The 18,842-nt window shown below is 46.0% G+C and overlaps 1 protein-coding gene across 1 annotated transcript in view; it reads left to right on the top strand.

The window, feature by feature from the left end:
- PTGFRN (prostaglandin F2 receptor inhibitor) overlaps positions 1–18,842 on the top strand; it is an 81,829-nt gene that overhangs the window by 40,251 nt on the left and 22,736 nt on the right. The window contains exons 4-5 of the mRNA XM_055584620.1: positions 3,736–4,116; positions 15,153–15,578. Coding sequence (XP_055440595.1) covers positions 3,736–4,116; positions 15,153–15,578 — 807 coding nt within the window. The remainder of the gene's footprint in view (positions 1–3,735; positions 4,117–15,152; positions 15,579–18,842) is intronic.

The raw sequence follows: 18,842 nt of genomic DNA, 5'->3' as shown, positions 1-18,842 counted from the left end.
GTGGCAGACCTAACAACTACTGTAATTTCTGATAAGTGAGGAATAGAAATAATATTTTAAGATATCTGCAACAATTGAAATGTAATGTGAAAATATCTGTGATTTCTATTGGGAGCAAGATCCCAGGGACAGATAATGCTAACTGGTTTGTTGCTTAGTTTCATAATGAGAGGAGATGTTGTCTTTCAGGTAGAGGTTAGTAAAAGAAAGGCAATTTGTTTTCACATCCATGTCACAGACTCCTTAAATTCCCTTTGTGGATCCTGGATTAAGAACCACCTCACTAGAGTGATAGTCTTTCTCTCATTGTAAACACTTGCATTCTCCCTAGCTAGCTTCTTTTTTTTTTTAATTAAGTTTATTTGATTTATAATATCATATTAGTGGTGTTGGAGAAGACTCTTGAGAGTCCTTTAGACTGCAAGGAGATCCAACCAGTCCATCCTAAAGGAAATCAGCCCTGAATATTGTTTGGAAAGACTGATGCTGAAGCTGAAGCTCCAGTACTTTAGCCATCTGATGCAAAGAACTGACTCATTGGAGAAGACCTTGATTGTGTGAAAGATTGAAGGCAGGAGAAGGGGGTGACAGAGGATGAAATGGTTGGATGGCATGACCAACTCAATGGACATGAGTTTGAGCAAGCTCTGGGAGATGGTGATAGACAGGGAAGCCTGGAGTGCTGCAGTCCATGGGGTCGCAAGACTTGGATACAACTGAGGAACTGAATTGAACTGATTAGTTTCACAACATTGTGATTCAATAGTTTTATAGATTTTGCTCCATTAAAAGTGAAAGTGTTAGTCACTCAGTCGTGTCCAACCCCATGGACTGTAGCCCATCAGCTCCTCTGTCCATGGAATTCTCCAGGCAAGAATACTGGAGTGGGTTGCCATGCCCTTCTCCAGAGGATCTTCCTGACCCAGGGGTTGAACCCAGGTCTTCTGCATTGTAGGCAAATTCTTTACCATCCGAGCTACCAGGGAAGCCCCATTTACTCCATTAAAGTTATTTTTAAATATTGGCTCTATATTCTGTGCTGTGCATTACATCCTTGAATCTTACTTACTTTCTACTTAGTAGTTAGTACTTCTTGCCTCTTGACTCCCTGCCTCTATCTTTTTTTTTAAAGAGTATTTACTAATTTGTATTATTTATTTGGCTGTGTTGGAGCTTAGTTGCAACATGCAGGATCTTCAATATGTCGTGTAGGATCTTTCCTTGTGATGTGCAGGCTCCATGGTTGCAGCATGCAGGCTTAGTTGCTCTGTGTCTTAGTTGTAGGGCTTAGTTCTTCGACCAGGGATCGAACCCAAGTCCCCTGAATTGCTAGGCAGATTCTTAACCCATGGGAAGTCTCCCTTTCCTCTATCTTGCCCCCCCCACCTCCCCCCTCCCCATTGGTAACCACTAGTTTGTTTTCTGCATCTGTGAACCTTTTTGTTTGTTTGTTTTTGTTATATTGTTTATTTCTTAGATTCCATCTATAAGTAAAAACATAATATTTGCCTTTCTCTGTCTGACTTACTTCACTAAGTGTAATTCCCTACAGGTCCATCCATGCTGTTGCACATGGCTAACTTTCATTCTTTTTTATGGCTGAGTAATAACCCATTGTCTATATACACCACATCTTCTTTAACCATTCATCTGTTGATGGACACAGGTTGTTTCCATGTCTTGGCTATAGTAAATAGTGCTGCTATGAAGTGGTCCATAGCTAACTTCTTAACTATTCTTATTGCATTCTTATGATAAATGGCACAAAGTGACTTACATGGTGGGGCTGTACCATGTAGGTGGCGGTAAACCCCCCTGTAATGCTGAACCTGGTGTCTTAATTTATAGGGTCAATTATATCCAGTAGGAGAAAGCTTACACCATCACAGACTTTGTCTGAAGTCTCCTCTATGAGTCCTTAGAACTGATTTCCTTTTTCCCTTCACCGTACTTCATCCCATTCCAGTAGTGAACCCTCCGATCCCATAGAACATGTAAAAACTGTGCTGAGTTATGTGATGAGATATTTAGCCACTTGCAGAGAAAAAAATTAGAAAGCGAACTATATTGTTACAGAGATGCTAATATTTCTAAATGCGAGAATCCGTTTTCTCCATGCCTCCTGTCCGCAGTTGCTTGCTGTCTACTTCTTTTCTTGGCTGGCTCCCTCCTGGGCCTCCTTTTACAACTGGTGTAGTGGTGGCTGGCACAGAGCAACTCTGGTAGATTCCAGAGTCTCTGACTGTTGCACATGGAGTGGTTCAAACGGCAGCACGGGCTCAGAGCAGCAGTTTCCTGACTCCTCTCAAATGATATCTCATATTGTTTTTGGCTTCTTTAAAGGGGTGAAGGAAGAGGAAGACTTTGGAAGGAGGTGGGTGATGGTTAGAAATTAGACTTTAAATTCCTTTTTCTAATACTATGCCTACCTCATTTTCTGTCTTCATCAAAGTGAAGCTTGAACTTGGCCTGAAACTCTTATTTGAAGTATCTTCAGTCTTTGGAAAAATCTATAAGGAAAGTCATTTACTTCAAAGCACATGGGTTCGGGAGGTTGGGTCTTTTCTGAACCAAGTGCCAGCGTTTGTTGCTGAGCTGACCCAGGTCTGTAGCCGATGCTGAGCAACTCTGGCTGGAAGACCAGGCCTGTGCTGTGCTTCCACTTGAATCCCCTGGGAGGTGTCGGCTCCCCATCATCTAAGCAGTTGTTCCCGGAGTATTACCACGTGTTGAAGGTTTTTCTACTCTGATTACAGATGTTCAACTTCTTTGCAAAAAAATCCCTCGATTAAAATAAAATGTTTCCATATAAAAAGCTTTGATAGGGGAATGCTGAAAACAGATCTGCCTGGGGACTGTCACACCAAATCCTTCAGTGCTCCATCTAAATATAGTTTACTTTTAATTATCCACACTAATGAGAGAGGGCAGTGGCATTGTCCAGAAATCACTGTGTTTTGGTTTTAGAATATCCTTTATCCTTGACTTTAAGGTGGGGGTGTAGAACAGCATAAATGATGCTCTAAGTACATTTGGGAGACTTGACCTGCTAGGCATGTGGTCTGGTTTCCCTTTCCCAGTCCTTCTGTTTACATCCCCAACCCCGTTTCACCCAGAAGACGGTTTTACCCTCACTTCTACCTTCCATCTCCTAGCCCCCGAGTGACAGTATGTACCAGCCAGAGCTGAGCTATCCTTTCTCTGAAAGTCACCCAAGTCTATCATGCATGTGGAGAAAATATAAATTTAGTTTTGTGATGTTCAACAGAGTTGTTTTCAAATGGTAATGAATGTCATGATGGTGTAACACTGAAGAGCAGAGTCCCTAGAGGCAGGCAGCCTGAATTTGAATCCTAACCCTGCCACATAGTAGCTGTGTGACATTGGGCAAGTTACTTAACTTCTCTGTGGTTCAGTTGCCTTATTGGTAAAATGGAGATGATAATAGAACCACCTCGAGGGTTGTTTTGAAGATGATATTTATAAAGCACTCAGAAGAGTGCCTTGCATATAGAAGCATCTATATAAGTGTTTGCTGCTGTTATTGTTTTAATGCAATAAAAAGAAATATGTCGTTCATTTATTCAGTATATTTCTCAAGCACATAAAACTGTACCAAGTCTCCTAACTTGAATGTCGTACATAAGAAGGTAAAAGGAGGTGATCTAAGGGGATGGAGTGGAAGTGGCAAATGTAACTGAGATTATCTCGATGACCTTGTTTTTGGTTTTCCAGTTCTCCGAGCAGCTGTGGCCAGGAATGTGTCTGTAGCTGAAGGCAAGGACCTGGGCCTGGCTTGCAACATCACGACGGACCGAGCGGACGATGTCAGACCTGAGGTGACATGGTCCTTCAGCCGGACGCCCGACAGCACGTTGCCTGGCTCCCGTGTGCTGGCTCGGCTGGACCGTGACTCCCTGGTGCACAGCTCTCCTCGTGTGGCTCTGAGTCACACGGATGCCCGCTCCTACCACCTACTGGTTCGAGATGTCAGCAAAGAAAATGCTGGCTACTATTTCTGCCATGTGGCGCTCTGGACCCCCGGACACAACAGGAGCTGGCACAAGGTGGCGGAGGCCGTGTCGGCTCCGGCTGCCGTGACTGTGACCTGGCTAGGTGAGTGGTTTTGGAGGGTGGCTCTTCACCTCTCTGGCTTAATCCTTCCCCTGGGATCTGGAGAGGAGTCAAGGAGCTGTGTGTTTTGCATTATTGTGGCATCCTTGATATCGACAAGCATACTTTCTCCTGGATATCCCAAGCTGGGGAGGAGAGAAAGCAAAACTGGCTGAAACAGAATCTGGCAGTCAAGGGAGATGTTTAGATGATGTGGCCTCAGTTGTCTCAATACCCTCATTTGAGAGGATACAGTTTCCTTTTGTGGTCAGAGATTTGCAGGCTCGGGGGTCCTGCTGATTGGCTCTTTGAGATGGATCTTTGTTGGAGGGAGCGCACCGCCATTCTCCCTCTCTTTTCCCTAGACTCCTAGGTGTTCTCTGGTAGGGGGAGCTGCTGCTTTCTAAAGCTCAGGGAAGAAAAAGAATTCCTTCAGTTAATGGAACACAGTTTTTCACTGAATGCCCTGGCATCCCAAAATGATTTTTTTTTTTTTTTTTTTTTGCAGATACCAATTAAATGTAAGGGCCTTCCTGTTTCCCCACCTTTTCTGGAGGGTCCTCTCCCCAAGTCTGATTCCCTGGGGAGGGGCAGAGTGGCCCTCAACTGTTGCCCACATTGCCACTCATGCAATTGCTACTTGTCATATATATGAAGGTCATTGTCATATCCTTTTCTTCTTCTTCTTTTTTTTTTTACCACTGTCATCCTCCCCATCTCTTATTTTTCTGAGTGCTTTTCCTAATTTTGTTACCATCTTGTAATTAATTGCAAGTGAACTTAGGCAGGATGGGACCAAGTGGAGTGTGGAGCGCCTTGCTTCCCACGTCCATTACTGCAAAGATGGACACAGGCCTGCGGGTCAGCCTCTTCCCTGTTTTGAACTTGATCTGTCTACTGTCCTCTGACCATTCTAAGCCCACACGAAGGCATTTGGCATTGCTCTACTAGGAGATGAAACCGATCTTTAAAGGCTAGGAAATCATTTCCTCCTTTGTTTAATGCTATACATCCTCGCTCCATGAGCCCCAGCTCATTCCTCAGCCCTTTCTTGTCTCTGCATTGAAATCTTCTCCCAGGCTAGTGGCACATTCACTGTCTTGTTTCTTCCTAATAAGCCATTATTTGGCAGAGATGGGGAGTTGGCAAGTAGGGACAGAAGGGGGGCAGGGAGAGGAAGAGTAATAAGAAAGTAAGCAGAGGGTCCTTCCAATTCAGAGCGAGACGAGGCGGGCTGTTAGTCATCCCTGGTAGCAAAGTGATTCTTTGATATCTGCAGAGTGAAAGGAGCGGGGTTTATCTGGCGAGCTTTTATTCCTGCCGCCTGAACCCTGCGCAAAGAGACTCACTATGAAGTACTGAACTGGAACAATGTTAGCCCAGCTAGAACTCGCCTTAGCAACCTTCAAAATAAAACAGATGTTGTCAGCACCGAAAGAAGAGTTTTCATCTCGAGCTGAATGTGTCTCACAGCCCTGATCCTTGGTGCGTCGAGTCCTGCTGTCAGATCCCACCCCTGCCTCCTGCACCCCTCCCCCACTGGCTTAGACTCACAGCTCCGGCGGGTTTTTTTTCTTTCTCTTTTTTTTTTGAAAGAAAGTGCTGCCTGCACTCCAATTTGAGGGCCTCTTTGAAGTCCTCCTGCATTGATCCCAGCCTACCCTGGGGGGAGATGGCGGGACTGGCAGGAAGAGGATGGGAGCTCTGGGAGGGAATGGGCTCTTTTAGCTGGGAGGAATTTGTTGGTGGCTGTGTTCTCCGGAGAGTGGGAAGAAATAAGGAGACTAAATTGCGGGGAAAGGTTCAGTTATTCTCCTAAGGGTTCGGTACCGCTGTTGGGAAAGCTGTCAGTGTGCTTTGTCCTGACTGACCTACCCCCTCCCACCTCCACCCCGCACCTTTGCAAGTAATGGACCCTCGGTAAACACTGGGCAGATGGGGAGATAAGGCAGCACCAACACACGGATATGTTAAAGTATGTGCATCGGAAAAGAAGAATTGCAGAGAAAGCAGTAATGTTCAGCTCAGAATATTCAGAGGCACACGGGTAAACCTGCCAGAAGTGCAAGTGGTATTCTTGTCTTCCCTTAAATCTCTCCTCCTTCCGTGTGCCTGCGCCTCACACCACGAAGCTCTCTGGACATTTGTCAGAAGGCAAGTTGGGCACGAGTACAGCAGTTGATCTTCCCCCAGGACCTCCCGAAAGGATTCTCTGCCCGGCAGGGATCAGGCATGGCTTGACACTATGTGACATTCTCTAGATTTACAACACGTATGCATATGCATGTCGATGCCATGCCACATGCGGCCTGTTGGAGGTAATAAGACAGGAAGTATTCTATTTATATAGGTCATCTTATGCTGTGTGACTGTGGAGTGTTGTCACAAAAGAGCTCTTGAGAAAGCCGGCTCCCTGTGCAGGTATGACTCAAAATGCTCAGTTTTGTTACTTAGACCAGTTAAAAATGATCACTGCCATGTGTTGAACACTTACTGCATGCCAGGGACTGGGCCAGAGGCTTTACATGCATTAAATATTTGATCCTCACCATAGTGTGAGTTAAGACACTGTCCCAGTTCCCATTTGAAAACCACTGATTTTCACTTTGCTTACAATTTTGAGGGTCAGGAATTAGGGAACGAGTCAAGATTCATCTCTGATGCACGTGGTGACAGCTAGGACAGTTTGGGCTGGGGATCCCCTTCCAGATGGCTTTCTCATGCATTTGTCACCATATTCTGGGGCATCTCTCTCTGTCCCCACATGGTGTCTCATCCAGGCCCTTTCCTTGTGGTGCTTTTTATGGCACTGTCTTCTCGGGACAGTCATGCTCCTTTTATGGCAGCTGACTGCCAAGACACAGGAAGTGGAAGTGCCAGGCTAGTTAAAAGCTGTCCCTGGGACTGGCACAACACACTTCCACTGTTTCCTATTGGCCAGGCCCACTACCGAGTTTGTCCAAGTTCACAGGAGTAGAGAAAGAGACCCCGTCTCTTAATGGGAGACTAGCAAGGTCACTTTGCAAAAAGGGCGTGTGAAATGGGAAACGTTACTGCAGCTCTCTTTGGAAAATAGAATCTGCGCAATGGTTAATGCTTGTTTCTTTTATTTCAAAAAAAATGTTTAGAATGGCTTGGATGAATTATGGCTGTGGGTCAAGTCTGTCCCAAGTGTTTTTATCTTAAGGAGGGTCTGTCCCAAGTATTGTCATCCTGAGTGGAAACATTTTGACTTTGGGAATCAGCTTGACTCCTGAAGCTTGAGAGCATAAAATCCTAAAAGCTGGGTGGTCCTTGTTCTCATTTGCTTGGGGTTGGTGCACTAAGTAGGTGAGGGGTTGAAGCTGATTGGGGTCTTCTCATGTTCACCGTATTAACCAGACAGATTAGGGCAAAGGCATGAATGGGTCTGTCAAGTCCAAGAGCACTTGTAGCATCTGAGAGGGCTATGATTTTTCTTAGAGGGTAAGAAAAAGCCTCTTTGCTTAGGATGGATGTCCTACTTTTGAAGGGAAAAAGATATAAGTTGGCTTGCAAAACGAAGTCCAATTTAAAGCAGGAGGCACAAAAATAAAATCAAGATCAAAAGGGGTAAAAAAAAAATCAAAGAATAGATATGGCAAGATGGTTGGGATGAATTAGTTATTGCATTTGAGTACTGAATTTGCCTCTGAAGTTTTGGAGAGTTGAGGCAAAAAGAGATGTAATTATGCAGTCCTCTTCTGCATATACAAAACAAATAAAAGAGAAACAAACTTTTTATTGGCACTGAATATATCACGTGCTTTTTCTTTAAGGGGCATCAGATAACATAACGGACAGTGCTTTCAACTGTTCTTTTACAAAAACTCGAGGTGATTGTTTAAATGGATGTTTCTTATATCCATTCCCTATAAAAGCCAAGGGCATAAACCTTAAGTGTATGAAGGAGTTTTTGTAAGAAGCTGAGTTACTACAGAGGACAAGTGTTGCCTTGTGTCTATCCCATTTAGTATATGGCTAAAACTATAGAGAATCTGGAGCAATGGCTGGTTAATCTGCATATTAAGCCATCTCTCTGCTATCAGATGTCTTAAATGAGCCCTTGGTGAGAGTTGGATACTAATCAGTTCATGGTTGAGCTGTCTGCCCGAAGTCCCAGACTTCTGTGGTGTTAATTGGAGAGGGTTCCACCGGCTTCAGATAGGAGAGCGGGAGGAGGCAGAGCCGAGTTCTGCTATTCCGGCTTAGGCACTTAATTTGCATTCTTCTCCACTCGAGGACTGTCCCCTCTTCCAGCCGAGAGCCAGTGAGGAAGGTAATTATTTTTCTTTAAAAGGAGCTGTTAATCTGCTAAGTACTTGGGAGAGATTTGAAAGTTCTTTGCCGTCTATAGAAGATAAGGTTTAGATCTGCAGAATTTTACAGGCAACTACAATCCGCTGTCTGTCCAAGATTATCTCTGAAGGCCGCAGAGCGATGGAGTCCTGCTCCACCACCTTCTAGGCCTGCTGTCTCGGGCTTGATGCCTGTGATTTCTAAGCTTTGGTTTTCTTGGCTTTGTGGGATAATGTGTATGAAGTGCCTTGGGCAGTGCCTGGCACTTAAGTGCTCCACACATTTTCGTGGTGGCAGTGGCAGTTACTGATTGGTGTTTTGGAGGAAGAGTCAATATAGAACATGCTGTTCTCCATCAAGCTCTTAACTAAATAAATCATGGGGAAAAAAATAAGCCATTGGGGGTGTCTTAGGACATGGAGAAAGAGGAATGTGTGGGTCTAAAGAGGAGCCGAGTTGAGCACACCTAGCCCTTATGCCCCCCCCAAATCTGATAACTTTTTCTTCTTTCTCTGGGAGGAGTGAGTGAGGATGAAGAAAGAAAAAACAAAATGGAACAAGTGTCACTTGGGGTGTGGGGCATTGGTATCCCATTCAAATAATGTTATCTCTGTTGCCCTGAAATCCATGATGCTGAATGCAACCTCATCATAACAGCTTTCCTAAGTGGGGTAAAGCGCCACCCCCACCAATAACAGCTGCTTATTTATAGTCTTCTCTGTTTAAATGTTAGAGAATATTTAATTGTGGTATGGTAAAGAATCCACCTGCCATTGCAGGAGACACAAGAGACGTGAATTCGATCCCTGAGATGGGAAGATCCCCTGGAGGAGGAAATGGCAATCTACTCCAGTATTCTTGCCTGGGAAATCCCATGCACAGAGGAGCCTGGCGGGCTACAGTCCATGGGGTTGCAAAGAGTCAGAGACGACTTAGCGACTGAGCACGCATACACGTACCAATGATGATAGTGGCAGCTCTTTGACAGTCAGCTCATTCAGCCGCCTCTAAAGTACCTGCCCAGTTCAGGATGATAAAATCGGCATTGGCAGAAACCAAGGCCCAGTTCCTGCTGTTTCTTCTGATGTGTGCGTGCAGCCTGTTCATCTAATTAGCTCTTCTAAGTTAACTAAGCCTCAAAGTGGGTATTAAAACATGGCACTGTACACAGCTCAGGATTAGTGCCTTAGCTGTTATCATCACTCTTGTCTTCTGGGATGGAGCCGGCCTTGAGAAGCATTAATCTTTGGGTGTGTAATGATGTGCAGTTTGGTGCTAGTGGAAGCCAGGCCATGGAGCCAGAGCCTCTCCTATGATTCTGCTCCCCTACACCATGCAAGACCTTAGTCTTTGAACTTAATCTCCTTTGAGCTTTGGTTTTAGCTTTGTTTTTGTTTAGGAAATGTACGTAAATAAGTAGTACCTATTACATAAGGATATTCTGAAGATTAAACGAGATTGCAAGGAAAGTACATGGCGTGGTCCCTGGCTCACAGGAGGCCCTGCACACATTCCAGTTCTTAGTATTCTTGTACCTTCCGCACAGAACTGTGAGAGTAAAAGGAGGAGGTAACCCATGGAAACCCCCAGTTCAGGTTCCTGCATGCAGTAGGCACAAAATACCTGCTTTTACACACTAGCCAATAATCCTGAATATTTTCATTGTCTTGAAAGTAGTAACAAAGGAGTTTAATAATCCATAATCAAAAAATAAAGTCTTTCTTGGTGGTGATAGGATTTGTACTATGGGAGGCGAAAGCTTTGGGAGGTGATGTGTAAGTGAGCAGGTTGACCTGGGAGACAGGTTAGGGGGAGATCTTTGTTTCTGGAAGGTTAATGATGTCGTGCCTTACGCTGGCCTCAGTATTCTGTGAAAGGGTTGACTATGTGGGTGGGCTGTTTGTTTTAAGCTTTTGGAACAGAAGTTTACACAGTAGTAGAACAAACCACCAGCTTCAACAATTACCAATATTTTGAGGTCTTCATCTCTCTTCCCTCCCCTGGATACACACACACACACCCTGTTCCTCTCTCTCTTTTTTTCCCCTGCTGCCCTCTTTTTTTTCCTTCTGAAAGAATTTAAAACACATCCCAGACATCATGTCATTTTGCCATTAAATACTTTAGTATGCATCTTTCACTGATAAGCATTTTTTAAACATAACCACCATTACGTTCTTAGATGATTTCTTGATGAGATCAAGCAGAATATAGCAGTAATCAGTAGTGGAATGCTTATGCTGAAAATGAGCATTTTTATGCAAAGTATTAAATTTAGTCCAATTCAGCAAGTGTGTTAATGTCTTTTATGTACAAGGCACTGTATGCACAGCACACACAGATGAATCAAGTCGGGGGTCCCAGACCCAGTGAAGGGCCCTAATGAAGGTCCGTGAAGCAAACAGACATGTAACTGAAATTCAAGGCAATGTTCAAGAAAAGTCCTTAGAGAGCAGGGAGCTTGGCAGGTGGTAGGGTCTCTCTGAACGTTTGCTGAATAAGAAGTAGAGGTGGGACGGGCTGGTGAGTTCAAAGGAGGCCTTCCTGTTTAGTAGGAGAGGCTGTTTCTGTCTGTTCAGAGTGAGGTCTGTGTACCTTGGACCATGAGGAACAGGCCCAATCTCTGCCAACAGTTTTTAAAAATTGTGAAACAGCAATAAAGGAAGATTTCCACACATGCACCAAAACAAAAAGGAAATAAGAACCCACGCACACCCCTACCAGTCAGATGCAGTGAAGTCCTATCTTCTCTAGGAGTGTAAGTCTGAAAGACGATCTCCAAGGCTGGGGGATAGTTCAGATGACCTTTGAGCATCCTCTAAACCAGGGGTCCCCAACTTCCAGGCCTCAGACCAGTATCCTATTAGATCACCAGTGGCATTGGGTTAGAAATAAAGTGCATAATAAGTGTAATGTACTTGAGTCATTCCAAAACCACCTCCCCCCTTTCACAGCCCATGGAAAAATTGTCTTCCCCGAAATTGGTCCCTGGTGCCAAAAAAGATTAGGGGCCACCGCTTTAAACTACTGTAACTTACGCCTTGTAAGTTCACAAAAATCCACGTGTCTGTTTGTTTTTTAATTGGGTTCCTCCTCTGGGGACCTAAGATTTAGTTTTAACAGAGAGCAAGGAGACCAGCCTGTCAACGAAGAGACTTTGCTCTTCTGCCAAGCTGGAATTCCTGCGACCAGATGTACACGTGCTGTAGCCCCTGTGCTGTCCTCGCTCCACATTTGAATACACAGACTTAAACAGACCCTCTGTGGGGAGCAGAGGAGAGGAATCTGTTCAGTCATTTACTTAGCGCCTGACTCAGCAGGTGTCCCAGGCGCTCAGGCAGAGGCGACAGCAGGAAGAAGGCAGAGGAGGCGATGAGGGAGTGGAGTCTAGAGTGGATACTGAGGGAAGCGGGCAGTGGGGCTGGACAGAGCAGTTATGTAGGGCCTTGAATACCAGGCTGGGGAGTGTGTTCTTAACTCAGTGTGTGTGTGTGTGTGTGTGTGTGTGTGCGCTCAGTTGCTTCAGTTGTATCTGACTCTGTGTGACCCCATGGACTATAGCCCTCCAGACTCTGTCCATGGGATTCTCCAGGCAAGAATGCCGGAGTGGATTGCCATGCCCTTCTCCAGGGGATCTTCCTGACCCAGGGATCAAACCCGTCTTCTGCACTGGCAGAATTCTTTACTGCTAAGCCACCAGGGAAACCCTAACTCAGTAGATGAGAGGAAAAGCCATGGCAGCCTTCTTGAACAGATGCCCTAGTGCTGGTGTGAACTGAGAGGCACGTTGGAAGGTTATCACGATAGTCTTGGATGGAGGCAGAGAGCCAGGATGGGAGTGGAGGTTGTGAGGTTTTCACTTCTATGCACAGATATCTATCTAGCATCTACTGTGTGTGAGCCCTGGACATCGAGAAGTGGCAGAGACGCTGAGGAGGTAGAATTGTGAGACCTAGGGACCGTCTGCATGGAGAGTGGGAATGGGCACAGGGGTGAAGAATGGGGTCTGGTACCAGGAACAGTGGTTGAAAAGGTACAGGGAGGAGCCGGCTGTCTTTGTTTGTGGGGGGTGGTGTGTTTGTTCCCCTGCTTTGGCCCCAGCTCTTTCTTAGTCTCCAGGTTCAAACGATGGCACCAAGCTTTGTCCTTGGCATCTTGACTTGGTGTCTCCATGGCATCTCAACAATAACATGTTTGCAACCCAATTCATCTTGCTCCCCACCTGCCTCTGCCAGTATACCCTCTCTCCCCCCAACCCCAGGACTAAGCAACCAGTCTAAGCACTTTCACCTATATTTTAACTATTAATCCTCATGATAACATCATGAGGTGGTTACTGTTATTCTCCCCATTTTTGCAGATGAACCACTAGAGAGGTTGAGTAATCTGCCCAGTGTCACACAGCCAGTCATGGCACAGTCAGGTTCAGACCCAGTCTGTCTTCCAGACCCCTGGCTCCTCACTACTGCTCGTTACGGCTTCACGGTTTGTTGTTCAGGTTAATGTGGTGACCCATGGGAAGGGTCAGAGTGCAGCAGGTTGCTGCTGCTTCGAGAGGACTCTGGTGATGCGGTGTTCGTGGCTGATCCTGCCAGGACTGAGGAGGGCAGTCTGCTGCATGCACAACCTGTTCAAGTCTGTCCTTTTCGCATTAAGTAAACTTGGTTTACCTTGTCCTCACCCCTGCTGCTGTGCCAAACTCTGACATGAGGGAAGGATCTGAAACCCTGGATGTGGGGTCATTTGGGAATGCCTTGCCCTATGCATGTGACATTTCAGTGTCAGCTCCTGAGTCAGCAGTTGCTGGAGAGGCAGTGTGTGTGTTAGCACTCTGCCCAGGGCCAGGAAACCCCCCAGCGATGCATCTTCAACACATTCACCTCTGAGACAAGGTGGCAGATGATATTCTAGCGTGTTTCTCTGTAACATCCGTGTCACTGAGGACATTCTCTCATCGGCAGGCAGAGCAGCATTGATTGAACTTTTTGTGGCACGGGGTCCAGCCTCACTTGCAACTAAATGCTTGTGAATATGACATTTGAGGGAATTAAGATTTTGAGTTCTTTCCATTTCCTGGCCACTGAATCACTCTTGGGGAAGTCATGATGTTATACATTTCGTTAGAAGTATAAATCACAAAAGAACAGTTCCTTGACCTCAGCAGTTTATAATTTGTATGAGTCATAAATAAAAGCAACATTAAATAAAACTAAACCATTTGATGGAGGTGATGTGAGTATCGTATTGACAAATGGAAAATTCTGTGTAGGTAGAATTATTCTTCTCCTAACAGGCAAAGCGCTACAGGAGAAAAATGTAGCCTTTTTAAAAGGCTTCACACCAAGTGACTGCTGCATAGAAGGCTGTGTTTTTGGAGCTTGGGGACAAGACCTTCAAGCAGGGAGTAACTTGCTGCTTATGGGAGCACAGAGAAAGGGTGTCACACTCTGGGGACCCAGGAAGGGGGCACAGAGGAGATGAAAGAATGAGAGTGCATTTGTAGAGAAGTCAAGAGGAGAGGCCTCGGCAGACAGGTCACCAGAGGTGTGAGAGTGTGATGAACAGAGGACTTCAGATGACTAGGTGCGACACCCAGAGAGGGTGGTGGTGGAGGGAAGGAAGCGTGAAGGGGCCCCGTAGGAGTTTCTGGGAGGCTGTGAAACGTTGAGTTGCAGAAATGGGTTAGATGCCAACATGACCCTCGTAGCAGGAGGGCTTTTTATACAAGTGAAAAAGAACCAGCCTGTGACAGCGGCAGTGGGGACATGAGGAGAACGCTGACTTCCCTCCCTCCCTCATCAGAGCCTGCCTGGCGAGGAGCAGAGTGGTCATCATGAGCAGGCTTTACTAGAGCCAGGATCACGGTGAGCTAGCTTCAGGGTTGGCGGAATTGAATGGGAGAGTTACGTGTGTCAGTGGAAAAAAATTGCTATTTGGGGAGTTTAAGTATGACTATACATGGGGACTTCCCTGGTGGCTTAGAGGGTAAAGAATCTGCCTGCAATGCAGGAGACCTGGGTTCAATCTCTTGGGTAGGGAAGATCCCCTGCAGAGGCGAATGGCAACCCACTCCAATATTCTTGCCTAGAGAATCCCATGAACAGAGGAGCCTGGCCAGCTACAGTCCATGGGGTCACAACGAGGTGGACATGACTGAGCAACCAACATACATGGGGAAATGAGGACCTTACCTTTGGGCAAAGCCAAGGATGGCAGGAACCGGAGCCATGGGGGGTTGACTGGCCTCAAGAACAAAATGTATTCTGAGATTTTCCAGTAGGGGCTTTGGAGGTCTCTGGGCACTGCCTGGCATGCTAGAGGACATGTTGGTCGAGCATGGATACCAGTTAAGAGATTCTCAAAAGACTAACCTCCAGGGGAAACTGACAGCCGACCCCAACCCTCTGGAAAGATAAAGACTCTGATTGGAGATATTTAGCTTCTGGCCTTGGGAGTTTTTCTTGAGGGTCATAGTGGGGCCAGTGTTTGTCAAGTTTTGTGATAACAAAACTTGTGATACCAAGTTTTGTGACAACCTCAGAGGATCCTTCCTGTGCATTGTAAAGACTTCTATTTCTTTCACTGTAGTTGGTAGGATGGGCATTTAATCGTCAGGACAAGAATAGTGCTTGTCTTGTTCCTTTTGTTTATTCTTGGGAAATTGCTGTGTCTGATTTGATTGATTGATTTTTTTTATTTTATCCTGGCCCCCTCTTGTTCAGAACCAGACTATCAGGTATACCTGAATGCTTCTAAGGTCCCTGAGTTCTCAGACGACCTCACCGAGCTGGAATGCCGGATAGTGGATGTGAAGAACCCAGAGGCGAGCGTCCGCTTCACAGTGTCCTGGTACTACAGGGTGAACCGGCGCAACGATGACGTGGTGACCAGCGAGCTCCTGGCCGTCATGAATGGGGACTGGACACTCAAGTACGGAGAGCGGAGCAAGCAGCGGGCCCGGGAGGGAGACTTCATTTTTTCTAAGGAGCACCCGGACACATTCAATTTCCGGATCCAAAGGACTACAGAGGAAGACAGGGGCAATTATTACTGTGTTGTGTCTGCCTGGACCAAACAGCGTAACAATAGCTGGGTGAAGAGCAAGGACGTCTTCTCCAAGCCCATCAACATATTTTGGGTGTTGGAAGGTAGGCGCTTTCTTCTCATTCATGAACGTTTTTGGTTTGTTTTGGCTTCGGTCGTCCTGCTCTGCATTTCAGATTCACAGTCACCCTGCAGGTCTCCCTTTACACGAGGAATCTAAGAAATGCAGTCAAGAGACTGTTCCTTTTATCCTCAGCATGAATCCCTTTGCAGTGCTGACCCTGAGAGGGATAAGTCCTAATGAGAGGGCTGGGGCTTGGTTGAAGATAGAAGATCATCTCGCGGGAGCTCACAGGTGCCCAGAGAAGCCATCAGCACTCTTGCTCCATTGGCTGGTCTCAAGCCAAACTTCACACAGTCCTTTGGGGGTGTTTCAGTGTCCATGAGTTCCTGCTGGACGCAGGCACATTCGAGATATGTGAGGCACATTCCAGAGTGAGTGGGCAGCCCCAGGCCATGGCACCTGCCCCTGAGCGGCCAGTCACCCATTCAGAGAGACCGTTCCTGGGGAGAGCTGAAAAGAACTTCAGGGAACCAGTTTCTTTGATGCAGCCTCCTCCTGAATGCTCAGAGCCCTGTGTGCCTTAGGACATCAGACTGGTCAAGGCTTTTATCCTCGGTCTAGTCCGTCACTGCAGGAAGACCCTCCTGGGTCCTCCTTGACAGCCCTCCACATGCTTTTGCAGCCTCATTGCCACGCCTCTGAAATCCCCAAACCCCACACTGGGCCCTCTAGAACTTGGCAAAATCTCCTGCTTCCTGACCTCATCTCTGAATATTCCTTTCTCTTCCTCCCAGTAAACACGCCCCACCTACCTCTCCCCAAGGACACCATTTTCCCTGGAGTCTTCCTGAGGTGCTGTTTTCTTCTCTCTGTGTAACCCAGTCTAGATGGGGCAGGTCCCTCGTCCCTCACTGCAGCCTCCAGGCCCTTTTCCCTCCTCCCTAAAAACATCCAACTTCAGGTCTCCAGTCATCAGATGGTTGAACCTCCTCTCATTCCCATCACTCCTGGGTCCTCCCCATGCATTCTGTGCAGATGCTCACTCTTGTTTCACAGCCCCTCTGTCCTGCTGTCTTCATGATCCTTATAGGCACTGGGTCATATTTGGCTGCACGTTGGAGTCACCCGAGGAGCTTTAAAAAAGTACTGAAGCTGAAGTCGCACAAGAAGTTCTGTCTTAACTGGCCTGAGGTTACTTGCAATCTGGGCACTGAAATTTTCAGATGCACCCAAGATGGTTCTCAGGTGCATCTGAGGTTGAGAAGCCTTTCATTCTCAGTCTCCTGTCCCCTTCTCTAGTCATCATGACCTTTGTCCTGTTTGGGTTATTCACTCCCAAGCTTACACCGTACGCTAGAAATCTCACTTCTGCTAACTGAGAGCCCTCCATACTCTCAATTCCACGCAGCCTATCCTCTCAACACACCTATCTTTCTAGATCACTCCCATTGTTGCCCATTGGCCTATTAACATGCTGTTAGATCTCTTGTTGTGGTCTTTTTAAATTAAAGCTAAGCTAATCTTGATCAAAAAAGATCTTCACAACCCAAATAATCACGATGGTGTGATCACTCACCTAGAGCCAGACATCCTGAAATTCGAGGTCAAGTGGGCCTTAGGAAGCATCACTACAAACAAAGCTAGTAGAGGTGATGGAATTCCAGTTGAGCTATTTCAAATCCTGAAAGATGATGCTGTGAAAGTGCTGCACTCAATATGCCAGCAAATTTGGAAAACTCAGCAGTGGCCACAGGACTGGAAAAGGTCAGGTTTCATTCCAATTCCAAAGAAAGGTGATGCCAAAGAATGTTCAGACTACCCACACAATTGCATTCATCTCAAACACGGTGGTAAAGTAATGCTCAAAATTCTCCAAGCCAGGCTTCAACAGTACTTGAACTGTGAACTTCCAGATGTTCAAGCTGGTTTTAGAAAAGGCAGAGGAGCCAGAGATCAAATTGCCAGCATCCTTTGGATCATCGAAAAAGGAAGAGAGTACCAGAAAAACATCTACCTTTGCTTTATTGACTATGCCAAAGCCTTTGATTGTGTGGATCACAACAAACTGTAGAAAATTCTTCAAGAGATGGGAATACCAGACTACCTGACCTACCTCTTGAGAAATCTGTATGCAGGTCAGGAAGCAACAGAACTGGACATGGAACAAGAGACTGCTTCCAAATTGGGAAAGGAGTACGTCAAGGCTATATATTGTCACCCTGCTTATTTAACTTATATGCAGAGTACATCATGAGAAACGCTAGACTGGATGAAGCACAGGCTGGAATCAAGATTGCCAGGAGAAATATCAATAACCTCAGATATGCAGATGACACCATCCTTAGGCCAGAAAGCGAAGAAGAACTAAAGAGCCTCTTGATGAAAGTGAAAGAGGAGAGTGAAAAAGTTGGCTTAAAGCTCAACATTCAGAAAACTAAGACCATGGCATCTGGCCCCATCACTTCATGGCAAATAGAGGGGAAACAGTGGAAACAGTGACAGGCTTTATTTTGGGGGGCTCCAAAATCACTGCAGATGCTGACTGTAGCCATGAAATTAAAAGACTCTTGCTCCTTGGAAGAAAAGTTATGACCAACCTAGACAGATTATTAAAAAACAGAGACATTACTTTGCCAAAGTAATAGTAATCATCTAGTCAAAGCTATGCTTTTTCCAGTGGTCATGTATGGATGTGACAGTTGGACAATAAAGAAAGCTGAGTGCCAAAGAATTGATGCTTTTGAACTGTGGTGTTGGAGAAGACTCTTGAGAGTCCCTTGGACTGCAAGGAGATCCAATCAGTCCATCCTGAAGGAAATCAGTCTTGAATATTCATTGAAAAGACAGATGCTGAAGCTGAAACTCCAATACTTTGTCCACCTGATGCAAAGAACTGACTTATTTGAAAAGATCCTGATGCTGGGAAAGATTGAGGGCAGGAGGAGAAGGGGATGACAGAGGATGGGATGGTTGGATGGCATCACCCGCTCAATGGGCATGAGTTTGAGTAAACTCCCAGAGTTGGTGATGGACAGGGAGGCTGGCGTGCTGCAGTCCATGGGGTCGCAAAGAGTCAGCCATGACTGAGCGACTGGACTGAACTGAACTGAACTGAATCTTGATCTTGCTTCCCCCACCTCCATCTTTCTATTCTCCACACCCCTTGCCTACCCCTTCCTATTTCTTTCCTTTGATTTGTCTGTCCTCAGCATCTCTACTTTCTCTCCTCCTGTTCTCTAATCTCCTCTTGTCTGGCTTTTGATCCAGATGACTAGTGAGTGACATATTGCAAAATCTAATGGTT

The sequence above is a fragment of the Bubalus kerabau genome, chromosome 6, assembly GCF_029407905.1.
Source record: "Bubalus kerabau isolate K-KA32 ecotype Philippines breed swamp buffalo chromosome 6, PCC_UOA_SB_1v2, whole genome shotgun sequence".
Classification (NCBI taxonomy): Eukaryota; Metazoa; Chordata; class Mammalia; order Artiodactyla; family Bovidae; genus Bubalus; species Bubalus kerabau.
Note: the sequence above shows the minus strand (reverse complement) of the source record. Positions and strands in the feature narration are given on the sequence as shown.